The 17,391-nt window shown below is 37.4% G+C and overlaps 1 protein-coding gene across 1 annotated transcript in view; it reads right to left on the bottom strand.

The window, feature by feature from the left end:
• Positions 1-5,303, bottom strand: part of LOC135712007 (protein ILRUN) — a 176,668-nt gene extending 171,365 nt beyond the window's left edge. Inside the window, exons 1-3 of the mRNA XM_065234974.1 lie at positions 5,045-5,303; positions 4,891-4,993; positions 4,651-4,770 (exon numbers count right to left, since the gene is read on the bottom strand). Coding sequence (XP_065091046.1) covers positions 4,651-4,770; positions 4,891-4,993; positions 5,045-5,102 — 281 coding nt within the window. The 5' untranslated portion in view covers positions 5,103-5,303. The remainder of the gene's footprint in view (positions 1-4,650; positions 4,771-4,890; positions 4,994-5,044) is intronic.
• Between the last annotated feature and the right edge of the window lie 12,088 nt (positions 5,304-17,391).

Genomic DNA, 17,391 nt, shown 5'->3' with positions numbered 1-17,391 from the left:
ACATGTTATAATAACTATCGACATGAAAATTGCCATAACATCTCGGTTTGACCAGTGTTTAAAACATAAGCTTTCGTTACAGTGATACAGATTTATTTTTAAATAAAGCTTTCTTTCAGAGACACCGTGTGTACCGTTCTGATTCATATTTCGGACACTTGATAATTATATCTTGAAATACTTATATACTTGGATGATATACACCTTATAAATATACCACGCATGTTGCATTAGAATCGCTCCTCGGTTTTACAACCTTTTTATATGTGACGCCCCCGAATGGTAACATAATAGGCGAAAACATAAACACACTTCCTACTTTCTCTTGCATTTGACGTTTGCTTAGCGGTGCACGTAGTACACGGACAGAAAATTGTTTGCATTGAACCAAACAAAACATTAGTTGTATTTAAACAAACAATTCAGGTTGAAATTATTTTGCATTTTGTTGTTTCAATAATACTCATTCATATAAATTCAAAATAGGATTCTTTTTGTTTTAATAAGCCACTTTTCAACTGCAACTATTGTAAAAATAACAATATTCTATTATTAAGCCAACAATAGTTCATTTTAATTTAGCATTTATTTGCTGTGTCCATTCCCAGGGCCATGAATGCAAAAATAACTACTAACCATTCCCTCGATTTCACCCGGACAAAAATGTTATGCGTTATCGCCGGTATGATCCCTATCGGCATCACCCTGGCGGAGGACAGTGAGTGCTACAGGCAGAGAGAAGCCGGAAGAGTACGGAAAGTTGTGAGAGTGGAGTCATTGGCTAAGTGGCAACAGGAGTGGAACACGACGGAGAACGGTAGATGGACACATAGACTAATACCGATTCTTTCGACCTGGGTGAACAGAAAACACGGAGAAGTCAATTTCCACCTAACGCAGTTCCTGTCTGGCCACGGCTGCTTCAGGAAATACCTGCATCGGTTCGGACACGCAGCGTCACCCCTCTGTCCGGAGTGTGGCAACGTCGATGAAACGCCGGAGCATGTGGTCTTTGACTGTCCAAGGTTCGAGGCAGTGCGAACGGAGATGCCCATCCTTAACGTGGAGAATGTCGTTGATGAAATGTGTCGAGAGGAGGACTCTTGGAATGCCGTCAGCAGGGCAGTCACACAGATTATGTCAGAGCTGCAGCGTAAATGGAGAGAAGAGCAGCGATCTAGCAACGCCAGCTAGCGCTGAGAGTACGACAAGTGCATGAGCACAGCCACCCCCCGAAGTAGTCGCTTCACAGTGGTCCCGGGGGGATCCAGGCAGAGGAGAGAGTAAGGAATGGGTTTTAGTGGAGCTGCACTAGGCAACTAGTGGATACCACACCGTGCCACCTTCACTACAGGCCAGGCTTCTTGAAGCTTTCCTAAACCTTACTATAAAAAAAAAAAAAAAAAAAAAAAAAAAAAACACACACACACACACACACACACACACACACACACACACACACACACACACAACTAAAGTTTTTTTTGGTTCAATGCAAACAATTTTCTGTCGGTGTATAACATGGTTTTTCTTTTTAAAAAAAATACATTATAAAGTGTCCGAAATATGAATGACATTTCTTCCCTGTGATTCATATTTCGGACACGGAAGTTTTATAAAACAACAAAGTTAATTTACAGATGATTACTATGGATGCAGACCGTAAATTCAGCAAGGACAAAGTGGATGGAGCACTGCTGCCGCTCAATATGGCATGACCCGGAGCACTCTTTTCGATAGCCTAAGGGAGACCCATCCGAAAAGCCTACCGTTCTGACGGAAACGGAGGAAGAACAAATTGCAGATTGGATTGAAGAAATGGCTGTTGCTGGACTTCCCGTGTGAAGAAATCCTGAGAATCAGTGTTGGCTAGTATGCAAAACGGATGGGCAAGAAAGATATTTTTCAGAGGCTGGGTGGCAAAGTTTTTGAAAAGGCATCCTGCTATTTCAAAACGAACTGCTAACCATATTTCGAAGAAGAGTTATATCTGAGAATGAAGTGCGATCTTGGTTCGCAGAAGTTGAATCGTATCTTGCATCCCAAGATCTCTTGGAAGTTCTAAGCGTCCCAAATCGTGTCTTTAACATGGACGAAAGCGCGTTCGAGATGGCTCCAAATCCCAAGAAAAAAGAGTGTTTGCTGCGAAGACATTAAAAAATGTACAAGCGATTCAAGGCAATTCTAATCGAAAATCTTACACAGTTATGATGGCTGGCTTGGCAAATGGTTCTATGGTTCCCCCGCTTATACTTTTTCCGTATAGAGAACGTTTACCCCGAGAGATCGTCAAAAGTGTCCCAAAAAATGGGGTGTCGGTCGAACAGAGAAAGGCTGGATGAACTCTTGGATGAACGTTCTTCGAATATATGTCTAACGTGTTTTATCCGTGGCTAGTAAAAAACAATATTGCTTTCCCAGTCACCGTCTTCGTTGACGGTCACCGGTCCCACACCACCTATGAAACGGTTCAGTTTTGCAAAGAGAAAAAAATTATCTTGACTTCCCTTCCACCAAACGCAACCCACTTCATCCAGCCTCTGGATGTATCCTTCTTGAAGCCAATCAAAAGTTCGTGGGACACTGTGCTTATCAAATGGCGGTTCGATAATGGAGACACGATGATTACGCGACCGGACTTTGCACCTTTGCTAGAGCAGGCAAGCAACGCAATAGAGAATAAGGATGTCACCCTTAAGAATGGTTTCAGGAAGTGTGAACTAGTCCCTTGGAAAGCAAATGCAATAGACTACGCTTCTTTGCCGAACCCGTATGATGTTTCAATATAAAAAAGGCACAACATTCCTATTCCTGCACACAACCTAGAAGCCTAACCAGTTTGCCTAGCTGCACATTTCTTCGCGAGTTGAACCGCCGACTGTCACCAGAGTTGCTTCTTGCTTTCAAGGAACAGCGTAGAAACTTGTTGTGCACTGGTGATTCTGTGGCAATTCAGCTTTTTGATTTGTGGTGGAAGAGTGTCTGATGAAGTAGAAGGACCACCAGTAAGTGTAGCATTTTTATTTAGCTGCGAAGAAATTAAGGGAAATGACAAAACGTAAAAAGCTTGAAAACAGAAAGGAGAAAGCTGAGTTAAAACAGAAGGAGAAAGAAATCCAGGCTATGACCAAGCTGATGAAACAGCAAGAGCGGACGAAGCAAAAAGAAAAACTGGAAGAGAAAAAAGCTAGAAAAGCTGCACGTATGCTGATGAAGAAATCGAAATCGGAACAAAAGGAAAAGAAGAAACAAACGAAGAAATCCCAGAACAAAGAAAATTCACCAAACCCCGCTAATTACCCCGAATCATCGTCTGGATAAAATTGCATTTCAAAGTTGTATACCATATGCCATTATTACACGGCGAATGAGAACGACCCAAATTTGAGTTAAGTTCAATCATAATCGCCAAAAGTGCAGGAACTCAACGATGAGTAAAATTTGTCTCATGGTTTCCTGTGGAAAACCTAAAAAATCTGCCGGAAAATGAGGAAATTGACGAAAATTTTATTCAGTCTCGGAGTAGTACCAATAGACTGAGTGAATCCAATCTTTACTTTTCTCAAATTCGGGAATTTTTCCCTGGAAAAACCTGGGAAAACATGAGGCAAATTTACTCATCGCTGAGTTCCTGCACTTTTGGCGATTATGAGTGAACTAAACTCAAATTTGGGTCGTTCTTCTTCGCCGTGTATTATTATTATTAATATTATTATTCGGATCATTATTGTTACTGTTTTTATCCTTATATTCACTCTAGCATATGACTAGAACGCATAATACAAGAATAAAACAAAACCATGATTGAAACCGTAGCAAACCGTATAGGGGAATTTACGTATTCTCGTCAATCTAAGCAGCTTCCGCACTTCTATTAGCATTTTCTCAGTGTCACGCACACATATGATGTGTCTGTTTGTTTACATTCATCTGCTGCTAGCTTTTCTATCCATTCCAATCAACAAAACTGTCCAAAACGGTTTGAAAACGTTTTTAAGGCACTACAAACTTCTCAGGTGAGTGTGACTATTGTCGGCAGCCTCTTTTACTTCGGCAACCTTTCCGTTTAAACTACGTGTAAAGCAGCTGTTCTATTATCGGCAACTCGAAATCAGCCGTATTTTGATGTGCTTATGTTTCTTTTGCAGAAACACATGGCATAACAGGTTTGCTCAGTCGTAAAAATGTATTAGGATTGAAGCTGAAAAACTAAGGAATCGTTTAAATACATTCAGCGAAGTGTTTTAGTGAGAAAATACATCGAAATTAACGTTTAAATTGTGGTTGCCGAAAACAGTCGATGGCTGCCGAAGCCATCATTTACCCTATTAAAATTGGGTGTCCGAAATTTGAATCATCTCAAAACAAGTGTTCGAAGTATGAATCATTTTCTCGTTGATGAAATATCGCTATTTCTCGTAGTTTTGATTATTTTGTTAAAAAAATCATTCAAATTAGCTCAACTTAAAGATTCCTAAGCAATGTATTGAAAAGATGAAACTTAATATAATGTCAAAACCATCAATACTTTGTCTGTTTATTGCAGCTGCAGTCTTAAGTGTCCGAAATATGAATCAGAACGGTACTTTGGCGAAGTAAAAATAATCTTTTAATTAACAATTTTAATATACAATCAATAAAACAACTTACGGTGTATTAGGGGTTACTTTTTCATCCTTTCCGATGGTGAGATCGTTCAGAAATTTCATCGACGGAAGTCGAGAAAATGCCATGAAGTCAAAGTAGCATCCAACAGCAGTTTGTAGATTCCTAAAAAGATAAACAATGCATGGGTCGTGTTCACTTTTTTGGCCACAAAAGAAAATGTCAAAATAAATTAAACTGCTAACTCAAAAACTGCTTAAAATAATAATGAAAATTTAGACGTACCAATTACTCATATCCAGGAAAAAAGTGGCTGTGGAATAGTTGAGATTTTCTCCTATTGTTTGGAATTGTTTGATTAGGTCATCTTTATCCGTAGTAACCATAGCTGGAATAAAATAGTTTATTTAATGCTCCTAAAAAACTGAGTTGTACTTACAGCTAAATTGAGTCAAGAAGTTCTGCTCGATATCATCCATGTTTTGGTTGTCCTCCATTTTTTTCCTTTTGTTTTGTTGTGAAGTTAGAAGATCTGCTTCGTATCACAATGCACAGAATATCTAAAATCTTTATTGAGCACTAATGGTGTAGATCGTTCTGGCTTATTTTCAGCAATTGCAAATCATTCTTAACTCGACATTGGAATAACAAATATCGCAAATAACACTTTGAAATCACTTTCGTGGCCTCTTAACAATAGTCGCTATATTCATAGTCTGGCGGATAGAACTTCGATCTATCATAAAGCGGAACCAATTCAAGCTGAACATTGCATTAGGTCCTTAGTAACATAGACAGATTCTCTTCGTCGACTTTCTCTTTGTAACCTCACCGCCATGTAAAGACATTCTCAGGTATTTTCAGCACACAGATCGATAAAAGAAGCTTTTATCTAGCATCTAATACGACAAACACAACAAGAAACGGTTATGTGCTCAAGTTATTAACGAAAGAAAAAGTCGACGAAGAGAATCAATCAATGTTACTTAGGACCTAATGCAATGTTCAGCTTGAATTCAATATATTTTAGACCAGAAATTAGGCCGTATGAATAAAAAGAGTTTACTTTACTTTCCCGTGCTCTTCTTGTCGACCGTACACGATTGCTTTTATTGACAATAATCGTATTGTCAATACATTTTATATTGACGTCAATACATCGGTATTGACAATATTTCTGTATTCACATCATCAATATTATTGTCAATACTTGTAAGTATTGACAATATTTCTTACCGTGTGGGGTTTGCTTTACGGGGAAAGTAGAGTAAACGCTTTTATTCATACGACCTATTGGGTTGTTTAACTTTGGGAAATATATACCGGTATACCGATTTTTATACGTCATCTGATAGAGCTTCGTTTTCTGAGCACAACGATATTTTTATCAATCCCGTAGATATTCATCTCGATTTTCAAATCAAGATATAAAGTTTTGATCGATGACACTAATTCGTTGAACTATAAAATAGTTACAGCACCGGTGGTTACAGTGTACCAAAATTGATGAAATTTTGGATTGCGGTTCCATTTTTAATGCAGATGAAGAATATGTATTTACCTCAATACCCCTAAACAACCAAATTGAAAAGGTACCATGAACTTTTATAAACAAATCATCGGATAGGGGAAGCTTTCGTCAACCCAAAGATGGTGTTAGTTTGCGTAGGCGAGCCTTGAGTTACGAGAAAAGGGTTTCCGAAGTTTTGTTCGCAATAGCTGATTTGTTGGTCGTGATTTGCTCGATTGGTTCCGCTATTTGACAGCTCAATTGGTTCCCGAGATTCTTTGCGCCAGACTATGAATATAGCGACTATAAGTTAATTCATATTTTTGTGTCATTAGAAAATAATAAAAACAAAGACATGTACACGCTATTTTCAAAACCACCTAAATTTGGGTACAATCCACCCAGATCGGTTAAAACAGAACTACCCAAAAATGGGTAAAATGTGTTGGGAGTGGCAACGTGACAAGTTGACAAAATATGATTCATTTATTCACGTTTACACATTTATGTTTAAACCCAACAAACGTCAATAGAAGAGTATTTTTTACACATTTTTCAAGAACGGTTTTTACAGCAAAATGTGTAAAAAGTAATCATTTCTAGAATTTGAATACAATGGGGACGCATGCTTTTTCTATTTATTTCGGAGTTTTCTTATTTGTGTCGCTGATAAGATAAAGATTTCTCGGATACAATAATATTATATTCTCTCTTTTATTTTTATCACATAATTTATCTCTTCACATGAGTTTTAACCTCAACGAGATTGCCGCGGAAGTCATCGCAGCCAGACACCGGACAATTGAAACCTTCATTATGAGAAAAAAGAATAGTTCTTCTTAAACTTAGCTATGAAAATAACATAAATCACTTACCCTAGCTTGTCCATCTGCACTGTCCAGTTTGGACCTTAGTTCCTTAATTTCTCTGTTATTATAATCACTGGCTCAACGAAACAGAATGCAGCAAAGTTTGAAGTTTTTGTTTACCCATTAATGAATACTACATTCTAAAAATGTGTATTTTTTACACATTTTAAGATTTCCAAATTTACACATTTTTTGACAGCTGCATATAAATATAAAAAATGTGTATTTTTTTACTCATTTATGTGTTTACGCTGGTTAATGTGTACGGTCGGCCAGCAGATGGAAATGATGTGAAAATGATAATGACGTTTTGCTAGCTGTCAAATCGTATGGAATATTTTTTAGTACATCATCACTTTTGTGGTTTTGGATTTCAAACCTAGGTGTAGTTTCGCGTAGATTCAACAATCGCTCAACGAAATCCACTTTAAGCCTAGTGTCGCCGCCAAAAGCTACTTTCTTCTCCGGTTAGGGAGAGTCTTTCGCTTACTAGGTCAGACACTGTTTCTCGATTCTAGGAGCTACTTTTTTCTCCGGTTAAGGAGAGAAGTTTTCACTTCCAGGTCAAGAGTTCTTCTAGGAGCTACTTTTTTCTCCGGTTAAGGAGAGAAGTTTTCACTTCTAGGCCGAAAGTTCTTTCGGATTCAAAAAGAGAAGAATCTGGAGTAACCTACGAAACTTAATTTTACTCAACAAAATTGTACAAAGTGGTCTTACAGCTACGTGTTGCATTAGCAACTTATAATTATGTAAAACCTTTACATGATTTGTCCATGGTTTAACATATCCCTTTCAATACCGAACTTTAACCTAATTTGCCTATTCTAATTAGCTAGGATTCCGATCGCCCTTGAAAGGGTAAATTTGTGTTGTTTAGACCTTATATACTATGCCCTCTCAGATCTGGGATTTCTCAGATATCTTGTAAGTTTATTTATTTTTGTAACTCAGATCTGATATGGCTCTACAAATAAGAATGAGACATTTGTAACGTTTAAACATTATAATTATATCCTTCGTTAAGGATAAACAGAGAGGGAAAGCTAAACGTAACCTAGATGCGCAAGCATGCCATGCGTAAGCGTGTTTATCCTACTTGAACGTAGAAACGTTCCTAAGTAAATACTGTAGTTAGATTATGTAAAACGAGCTCTCGCTCCTTTTGCCCTACTTTTCATTTCATATTCTTGGCCTTGGTATCAACGTCAGCTAGGGCTATGCAAACGGGATGCAACTGTGAGTATCTTATGGTTTTGGTTTGAAATTAATTGCCTCGCGGTAACATTCCGGAGCCCGTAAATCCTTCTAGGTTTACTTATATATGATCGTTATTCCGCGAGTGTTTCGTCATTTACTTTGTGTATCATTCCCACAAAGCAATCTTTTTTAATGATAGTTTCAACATCTTGGTGTTTCAACACCCGTTTTGATGCTACTTGTTCTTTTTTATTGTCTTCATTTGAAGAAGCTTCTCCTGGCGGCTCAACATCCATAATAGCCAATTTAACTACTGGTCGAGTGTATTCTCCAGAAGCTGTTTTCACAACAGCCGATCTTACCTGACCATCCTTGCCTACATGTGTTTTCAAAACAACTCCCTTTTTCCACTTTGCCTTTTGATCATCTTCAGCAATCATAACGATGTCTCCTTACTTGACATTTTTCACAGCCTCCGACCATTTTGATCTTTTGGCTAATGAAGGAAGGTATTCGTGTAACCACCTATCCCAGTAGGTTTTAGCCATAGACTGCACTTTCTTCCATTGTTGTCTAGTGGCTTCTGCCTTGGACACATCATTCAATGATGGTTCGGCTCCGCCGGCACAACCAATTAGGAAGTGGTCGGGAGTGAGCGGTTCGTCATCGGTGGCGTCTAGAGATATATTCGTCAAAGGTCTCCAATTTATTATATTTTCGATTTCTGTTAATAACGCACGGAATGTGTGTTCTTGCATAGTTTGATTTGGTAAAAGACTTTTAACTTCTTGAACCAATCTTTCCCATGCTCCACCAAAGTGTGGAGATGATGGAGGATTGAAATGCCATTCAATTCCTCTTGACGCAAGTCTATGCTGAATCTTTTTTAGTTCGTTGTCAGCTCCTACAAAATTAGTACCGTTGTCACTATAAAGGAATTTTATTCTGCCTCGTCTGTTCTGCACTGAGTTCAAGCATAATAAAAATGCATCTGCAGACAGATCATGGGCTATTTCGAGATATACTGCCCTTGTTGTCATACATGTAAACAATGCTCCCCATCGTTTTTCTGTTCTTCGTCCGATGGACACATTGTACGGCCCAAAGTAATCTACTCCGGTATGGGTGAATGGTTTCACGAAAGGTTGCAATCGACACTCAGGTAGAGGTGCCATTTTAGGGGTATTTATCTTCGCATTTTCATTTTTACAATATTGACATTTTTTTATTGTCCTCTTCATTCCAGCATCTATTTGGATAACATGATATTTTTGTTGCACCGCTGCTATCGTAGTCTTCATTTTTTTATGTTTAAACTGTTCATGTTGATTTTTCAATATTAAATCAACTACATGATGCTTTGCTGGAAGTATGTAAGGATATCGAGCTGCATAAGGAACGCACTCTGCATCCTTATATCGTGTTTCTGATTTTATTGTACCATTTTGATCTAGGAATGGTGTTAGCGTTCGTATTTTGCTAGATTTGTCCACCGTCTGTTTAACATTGAGTTCCGTTAACTCATCTGGAAATGCATCCCATTGAGTTTTCAGAATCAGCAAAATTTCTGCCTTTTCCATATCAACAGCACTGATTGTCTTATCGAATCTCAATTCTTTGTTTGTTTTAGACCTAAGCCACTCTATATATTTTATTGTTATGCATACAGACCTTTTTAAACGGTTCCAATCCGAACACCATTTAACGTTGAGCCAATCTAAATTTGGTTTGCTTATGCTCTTTATTGAATGTACGGGACGTAATTCTTCATGACTTAAATCTGAACTATGATTGTCCCCTTTCACGGATGGCCAATGTTTCTCGTCCAGCTTCAAAAACGCAGGTCCTTCAATCCAAGACGATTTCGATTGTTTTACTTTAGTTCCTTCATCAGCCGGTTTTGCTGCTGAACTAATATATTTCCATTGTGATTCAACGGTGCTTTCGAGGATTTCACTAACACGATATTGAACGAATTGTTTGAACTTTCTTAATTCAGATTTGATCCAACTTATGACTGTTTTTGAATCGGACCAGTATATAACCTGATCTGTTTGTAATCTTAATGCTTTCTGTACTGTATTAGATAATCTTGTCCCTAATACAGCAGCTTGTAGTTCTAAGCGAGGTATTGACATTATTTTCGTGGGAGCAACCTTTGATTTGGCAGCAACAATCGTAACATCAATGCCGTCTTTGCTTACTGTTCTCTTATATATAACAGTAGCGAAAGCGTTCAGTGAAGCGTCGCAAAAAACATGAAGTTCTCGACGTATCACGCCTTTAAAATAAGAGTAACATCTTGGGATTTTTATCTTAGATAAGGAAGACAATCTATTAATCCAGGTTTGCCAAATCTTATTTATGTCATCGGGAATTTTATCATCCCAGTCTATACCACGTCGCCATAAATCTTGCATTATTATTTTAGATTCGATTGTTATATGTGCGATTAACCCAAGAGGATCATACACACTCATAATAAAAGACAACACTTGTCTTTTTGTCGGTTTCAACATTACTAAATTGGGAATGTTGATTTTAAATGTAAGTTTATCGTTTTGCGTGTCCCAATACATACCCAGGACCTTTTCATATACATTTTCGTTATAATCAAGTTTCACTTCCTTTATTGGAGAGATTCTATCATTTGGTAATTGTTTCAAGCAGGACCTCGAATTTGATATAAAATTCCTTATTCGGAAGTTAGCTTTATCATGTATCTGAATGATGTCTGATACAGTTTTTACAGCTTCTTTCACTTCGTTGAAGCTGTCTAAATAATCATCTACATAGTGATTTTTAATTATAGCCTCAACTGCCTTAGGTCTTTCATTTATGAATTGTTTAGCATTTTCATTCTTGACAAATTGCATACAAGCCGGTGAGTAGTAGCTCCAAAGGTCATTACTTGCATTTCATAGATGTCTAATCTTGTATTAGGTTGCTTTCGAGATACCATTCTTTGTGATTCTCGATCTTCTTTTCTGATTTTCACTTGATGGAAGGCCTCCTGAATATCCCCGGTTATTGCTATTGGACCTTCTCTAAATCTCATCTTTATATCAAGAGCTGACTCTGTCATGTCAGGTCCTGCTAATAATTGTGAATTTAAAGAAACTCCATCAATCTTAGTTGCCGCATCAAATACCATTCTTGGTTTAGGCGGTTGTTTACTTTGGTTGATAGTTATAAAATGAGGTATGTAAAAGGTTTTCGAAGTCTCAATCATATATTCATCAGGACTTAGCTTTTTAAGATATCCTTTCCTTACATACTCATCAATTTGTGTACTATACCATTCTTTTAAAGAAGAATCCTTCTCTAATTTCTCCTCTAATAATAGAAAGCGATTCAAAGCCGTAGAAAAACTATTTGGGAATTCTACCTTATCATTTTTCCACAAGAGACCTATTTCGTAACCCTTATCAGTTGGTTTCCATGTTTCTTGCATAATTTTTAGAGCGCGTTCGTCTGATTTTGATATTAATTCGCTCTGAGGTACCTTCACGCCAAAGGCTTCTGTAGAGAAGTAATCTGCCATAATCTCCTTCATTGATTTTTCTTCTTTATTCACCTCATTCATTACAAACACATGATTTTTGTTTTCGGCGTTATTTCGGCTGGTACCGAATATAACCCATCCCAACTTTGTTTTCTTGGCAATAGGTTCAGAAAATCCACGCGATCTCAGAAGAAGTGTCGCTATCTGCGTTGTTTGTTTTTTTTTCTTCGCTTGTGCTCCCGGTACAGAAATTTGTGGCGTCGCGTGTGATAGTTTTTGATTTCAGTTGTTTACGCGTTGTATGATTTTGTGAGCGGTCGCTTCGTGTTCGCGTCATGGAGCAATCGACTACATTCGACCAGAGGATTGATCCCCGTAGGGCGGGTCTATGATCGGAGCTACTACACCAAGCGTGACATAGCTGCTTGCAAGGGATTCAGTTGGACTGATTTGGTGAGATTGTTCCATTTTTCTACTTTTGTCTATTTAAACTTAATTTCTATGAATGCGTATCGTTTGGAATCATTTGATTCGGATGAGACTCTTAACTTTTATTTGTTTACATTGTGTTTCAATTGGTATTCTTAAGAACTTCATAAAATAAGGTTTCAATATTTAAATTGAGCAGATCGACTAGCCTGGTGGCTGCCGCTTTTGCTTACTGAGTAGAAGACCGCCGGGTATCCACATTGTAAAGATTCCCTATTTTCAGCTTTTTTACAGGCTGGAGTTGTTGTTTGAACCATTTAGTTTATCAATTTAATTTATCTGTATAACAATTATTCACAAGCATTCTTCCAGGTCAATTCAAGAATAGTTTGATGATGATAAATCTTCCTAATATTCACATTACAGTTATGACCCGATCCTGTCAATCTCTCCGCGCATCAGACTGTTATTTTTCAATAATTCCACATAATTGTAATTTCATACCTTCCTCCTTCAAGATGAATGTTTAAGATACGCATACTTTGCTAGCTGACAAAATGGGGTCATTGCTGTATAATTATTCTCTTTTTGCAGCCTTCATTCAGACTGGATCTATTGATTTAAATTATTTGAGTTTTCTTCCAGCTCTTTGATGACGGAACATCACTAGATTTATACTGTAATGATTCACTCTTACAGCTTTCACCCTGGTTTTGTCTGTTGATTTGATTTGTTTGAATTGGTTTTCAGCTCCTTGGTGTTGGCAGTCGCGGGCGATCAATTTTGCTCATGCTCATGCTCTAAGTTCATTTTCAGCATTTCGATGATGGAACGTCTTCAGATTTATATTATAAGGGGGCTTATTACGGATGTCACATCACGGTGAAAAGTTGTCACTTGTCGTCACGGTGAAGTGATTCCCATTTGATTTGTACGGTAATCACGGCTCTTATTCTGAGTATCACTTTCTTATCACCGTGTAGTGACACCCGTAATAAGGCCCAATGATACACCATTTGGTTTTGGCTTCGGGCAAATCCAAGTATAATGCATGATAACACTGATTCATTTAAAACCATGGTCGCATCACTTATCAAGGTGAATCCTGATCCAACGAACCCAACTTACTAACAAAATCTCCTTTTCTGTGTCTTTTGTTGGAAATTTCAGGGTTACATCTTCCTTATTGGGAGCTGAGGAGACATAGAGCTGCATCATATTGTATGTAAAATAATTATTATTTTCATTGCGGAATACCAGTTTTTTTTATCCATATAAATGTATTTTCATTATTACGTATTTTAATGTTCTGATATATTTCATTTCTCCATTACATATGTTTACTATATATATAAATAAATACTGGGTTGGGAGGGAGCATCAGGGTATCATTTGACCTGAAACTGGACGATTGGAGTGGTATGACAACCGGAGTCTAGGAGGGAATAAACACTATCATTTTCTTTATCCTACCGATTCGATTGTGATGGTGTGAATTCTACTCCAACAGTTTCAGTGAGATTGACGCGCCCTTCTTAACAAACCATCCTGTAGGAAGCTTAATAAGTATTGCGAATTGCGTTATTCGATTTGTTGGATCGTATCGTTGGAAGGAGATTCTTAAATTCCCGTGGATTTCGCGTAAGTGTCTCTGCTTACGGGTCCACCCCACCGTTTTTGGCCCTTCATACAGCGATATTGTGAATTCAGATCGGTAGCTCAAATTGATCTTGCTATTAAGTGGAGCTGCATACAAGACAAGATCTTCGAAGGGATGGTGGCTACCTTACATACATACATACATACAATAGGTTCAGAAAATCCACGCGATCTTTCTTCAATACCCTTAAAAAGATATGCATGTGGTAATCCTAATAATATCGTTGGAACTGCCTTATTGTAAGATTGCAGTTCTATTCCCCTTAGATATGAGAACTGTTCTTCTATTCGTTTTGAATCAATAGATTGCATGGGTAAAGCCAGTTCATTAATTGTACGTAAATCCTTAAGCAAAAACGATTTCCCGTTTTCACCTTTGATATGTACTTGAACGGTCATACTCTTAGTTTCTTCTTGGACCTCTCCGTTTGTCCAAGCTATAGTCATAGGCTTATTAAATCCTGATATATTCAATTGTTCAACTACGCTATTATGAATAAAGCTTACCGATGAACCTGAATCGAAAAATACGTGAGTTTTTAAACTGTTTTTTTCCGCTGTTCAAAGTAACAGGCAAAATTTGATAATACACCATGTTGTGTTTTTATACGTGACAGTTTACTTTGTCAGACGCAATAGTGGTTTCAGAACCTTTTCTTAAATTTTCTTTTTTATCAGTTCTTGGATGTAGCAATCGATTATGTTTACTGGTACATCCGTCAATATTGCATGGTCGTGCTACTCTACAATCCTTTAATAGATGATTTGGATTGCAACATGAAAAACAAAGTTTCTTCTTCATTATAAACTGTCTTCTTTCACCGGAAGACAATCCTCTAAATTCATTGCATCCTGTTAAGCGGTGATTTTGTCCACACTTAAGGCACTTTGGATACCCTGTACTGTGGTAGTTCACTCTATCGGGTCTTTCCAATCTGGAAAACTTTTCATTTTTAATCCCCTTATCAGCTATCAACATTGTAGCCAGTTTTTCTTGGGGCTTTAACCATTCATAGAAATCACTTAGCGTTGGAGCAATAAATGGATTTAATATAGTTGACAATGTCTTATTTTCATTTACATGCATCAACCATTGTTGATGCAGCCCATTGGGTAATTTTCCCGCCAGATCTCTGATTAATCTTTGATCATTCAGGTATTCTTCATGATCAATGCATCTCATATTAATTACTAGATTCCCAATTCCAGATATAAAATCCACCATCGTTTTAGGATTTTCAAAACGAGGAATTTTAAGTGCAAGGACATCTTGCAATAACCCAGAGTAAACCAACTCAACACTTCCGAATTGGTCTTCAAGTTTGTGCATGATCAATTCTATATTTTCTGAATCTAGGAGAAGTGCATTGACTGCCCGCAATGCATCTCCTTTTAAACTTCTTTGTAGACGGTGTAAATTTTCAAGGTCCGAAAAATTTCCCTGTTGTGTTGTTTCAAAGTAAGTTTTTTTAAATTTAGGCCAAGCCTTGTAATTGCCATCAAAGTATGGCAAATCCAATAATGATTGCCTTATGATATATTTTTCGGTTGCTGATTTAGCATTAACGTTGATACCATTGATTTTGTTTATTATTGCCGCAAAAGCCTCTACTTGGCTATCCATTGTAGTTTTATTATCTTTGATATTTTTTAGAACTTTAATTTGTTCTTCCTGTGAAACCAGAAGGGCTCTAAACTTGGTGCATTTTACCCATGCCCAAGGCTCAGTTTTCTTAGGTGAGTGATCTAAACCTACACATAACAGGTGGAACCAGCGATCACAATCGTCGCAGGCCACCATGTTATCACTGTCGTCTTTTCCTTGACAAAGACGACAGTGCCCATTTTTATTTACTACAAATGTTTCACTCATGATTACAAATTTACTATTTTTTTTTTCTTTTACTCACACTTGATGTGGTCGTTGATGATCTTCAGGGTTGGCGTATAGCTTTTGTGATATATCGGCCACCGGCCGGGGAAAGCTGGATTCTGATGCAGCTATGATGATGATAATGATGATGATAATGATGATGATGATAATGATGCTGATGATGATGATGATGATGATGATAATGATGATGATGATAATGATGCTGATGATGATGATAATGCTGGCTCTCTTCAGGTCGCTTGTAATACGACTAGCTGTCTTCTTGTTGTTAAACTACTCACTTAGTTTAATTCTTTGTGGCGTGGTGTAGTGTGAATTTGCTCATATGCTGCCGGAACAACCTTTCTTTGGCAGTACCACGCCACAGGATCACTGGAAACGCCTTTGTGACACAGTATTCTCCCTTAGGAAATGGTTCCTTGAGCCACTTTTTGTAGGCCTTTCCCGAGGGGCACGCAATAGCCTTCTTGACTGCGTTGGATTTAAAGTACAAGGTGTTTAACTATGTAATTAAGTAATTAAAAATGAAAATTAAGTATTTCATGTAATTAAATTTAATTTCGCGTAATCAAAGCAGTGCCAGTGTAATTACTGTAATTAAAACACGTACTTCAATTTGATTACGGAATTAATGTAATTAAAAATTAATTTTCTTTAATTAATGTAATTAAAGTTACACAAATGTTATTAAAAACGTACCAAAATCCTTATTCTTGAAGTATTTAAAAAAAAATTAAGAAAACCCTTAACACATACTCGAATGAATTTATCTCTTCACTCTTCTTACACCCTGAAATACGCATATTAATGTTTTACTAGACTACAAACATGACCAATTCTGCGAATACTTATACTAAATTTCTTGGAGCACCATGCTAGAGTTGGAAACTGAAATAATCCACTCGCGACAATCGATTTCACTTTCGTTTTGTACGTTCAACATAATGTCGTATCTAGTGCACTGTATTCGTTGAATAATGCGCTTTAATGCAGAACTAGAATAAAATCGATTGTCACGAGTGGGTTATATCGGTTTACAACTCTAGCGACAATATATAGTGAAAAGGAAGTGATACTCATAATGAGGGCCGTTATTGCCATACAGATTCAATGGAAGATGTATAAGCATTTGCATTAATTTTCTGTTGTTACGCGTGAATTCTTTGATTATTTCAATATTTCTTTCAAACTTAATATTATTATACTAATAATAATTAAAAGATTTAAGGCAGAGTTCATTAACAAAAAAATTATAATCAGGTTTTGGTTGAATATAATTATTGTGTGCTTTTATTTGTATTATCGCCATCATATGATCACATCCGTATTCAGAATTGACGCGATAGCATTTATGAAATCCGCCTCCCCATTGTTCGTCTTTCCATGGGTCAACTAAACAATACTATGGGCAGAACTCCAAACCGATAGGAAACGATGAGTCCAATGTGCACAGGACACGAAATGATCGTTACCGATCAACTTGACACACTCAAGTTATCCGTGCTGGGAAGACAATTGCATACCAGCTGCGATTTTTTCCCGGAAGTAGCTCAGCGTGTGAATGTCCAAAGTATTCACCAGCTCCAGTATCCGTTCAGCTGTCTGGGATAGCAAATTTGAACTCTTAATATGGACATTACCGACGGAGTTTCGTAAAATAATGAAGTTTGATATGTCACACGAGGGGTTCCGGTTCTTATTGGGAGTTGGATATTTAACCGGG

Source organism: Ochlerotatus camptorhynchus, unplaced genomic scaffold (assembly GCF_037179485.1).
Source record: "Ochlerotatus camptorhynchus isolate MF236.1 unplaced genomic scaffold, CSIRO-AGI_Acam_v1.1 ptg000452l, whole genome shotgun sequence".
In the NCBI taxonomy this organism is placed as follows: Eukaryota; Metazoa; Arthropoda; class Insecta; order Diptera; family Culicidae; genus Ochlerotatus; species Ochlerotatus camptorhynchus.
The sequence above is the reverse complement of the archived record's forward strand: the minus strand, read 5'-3'. Positions and strand labels throughout refer to the sequence as shown.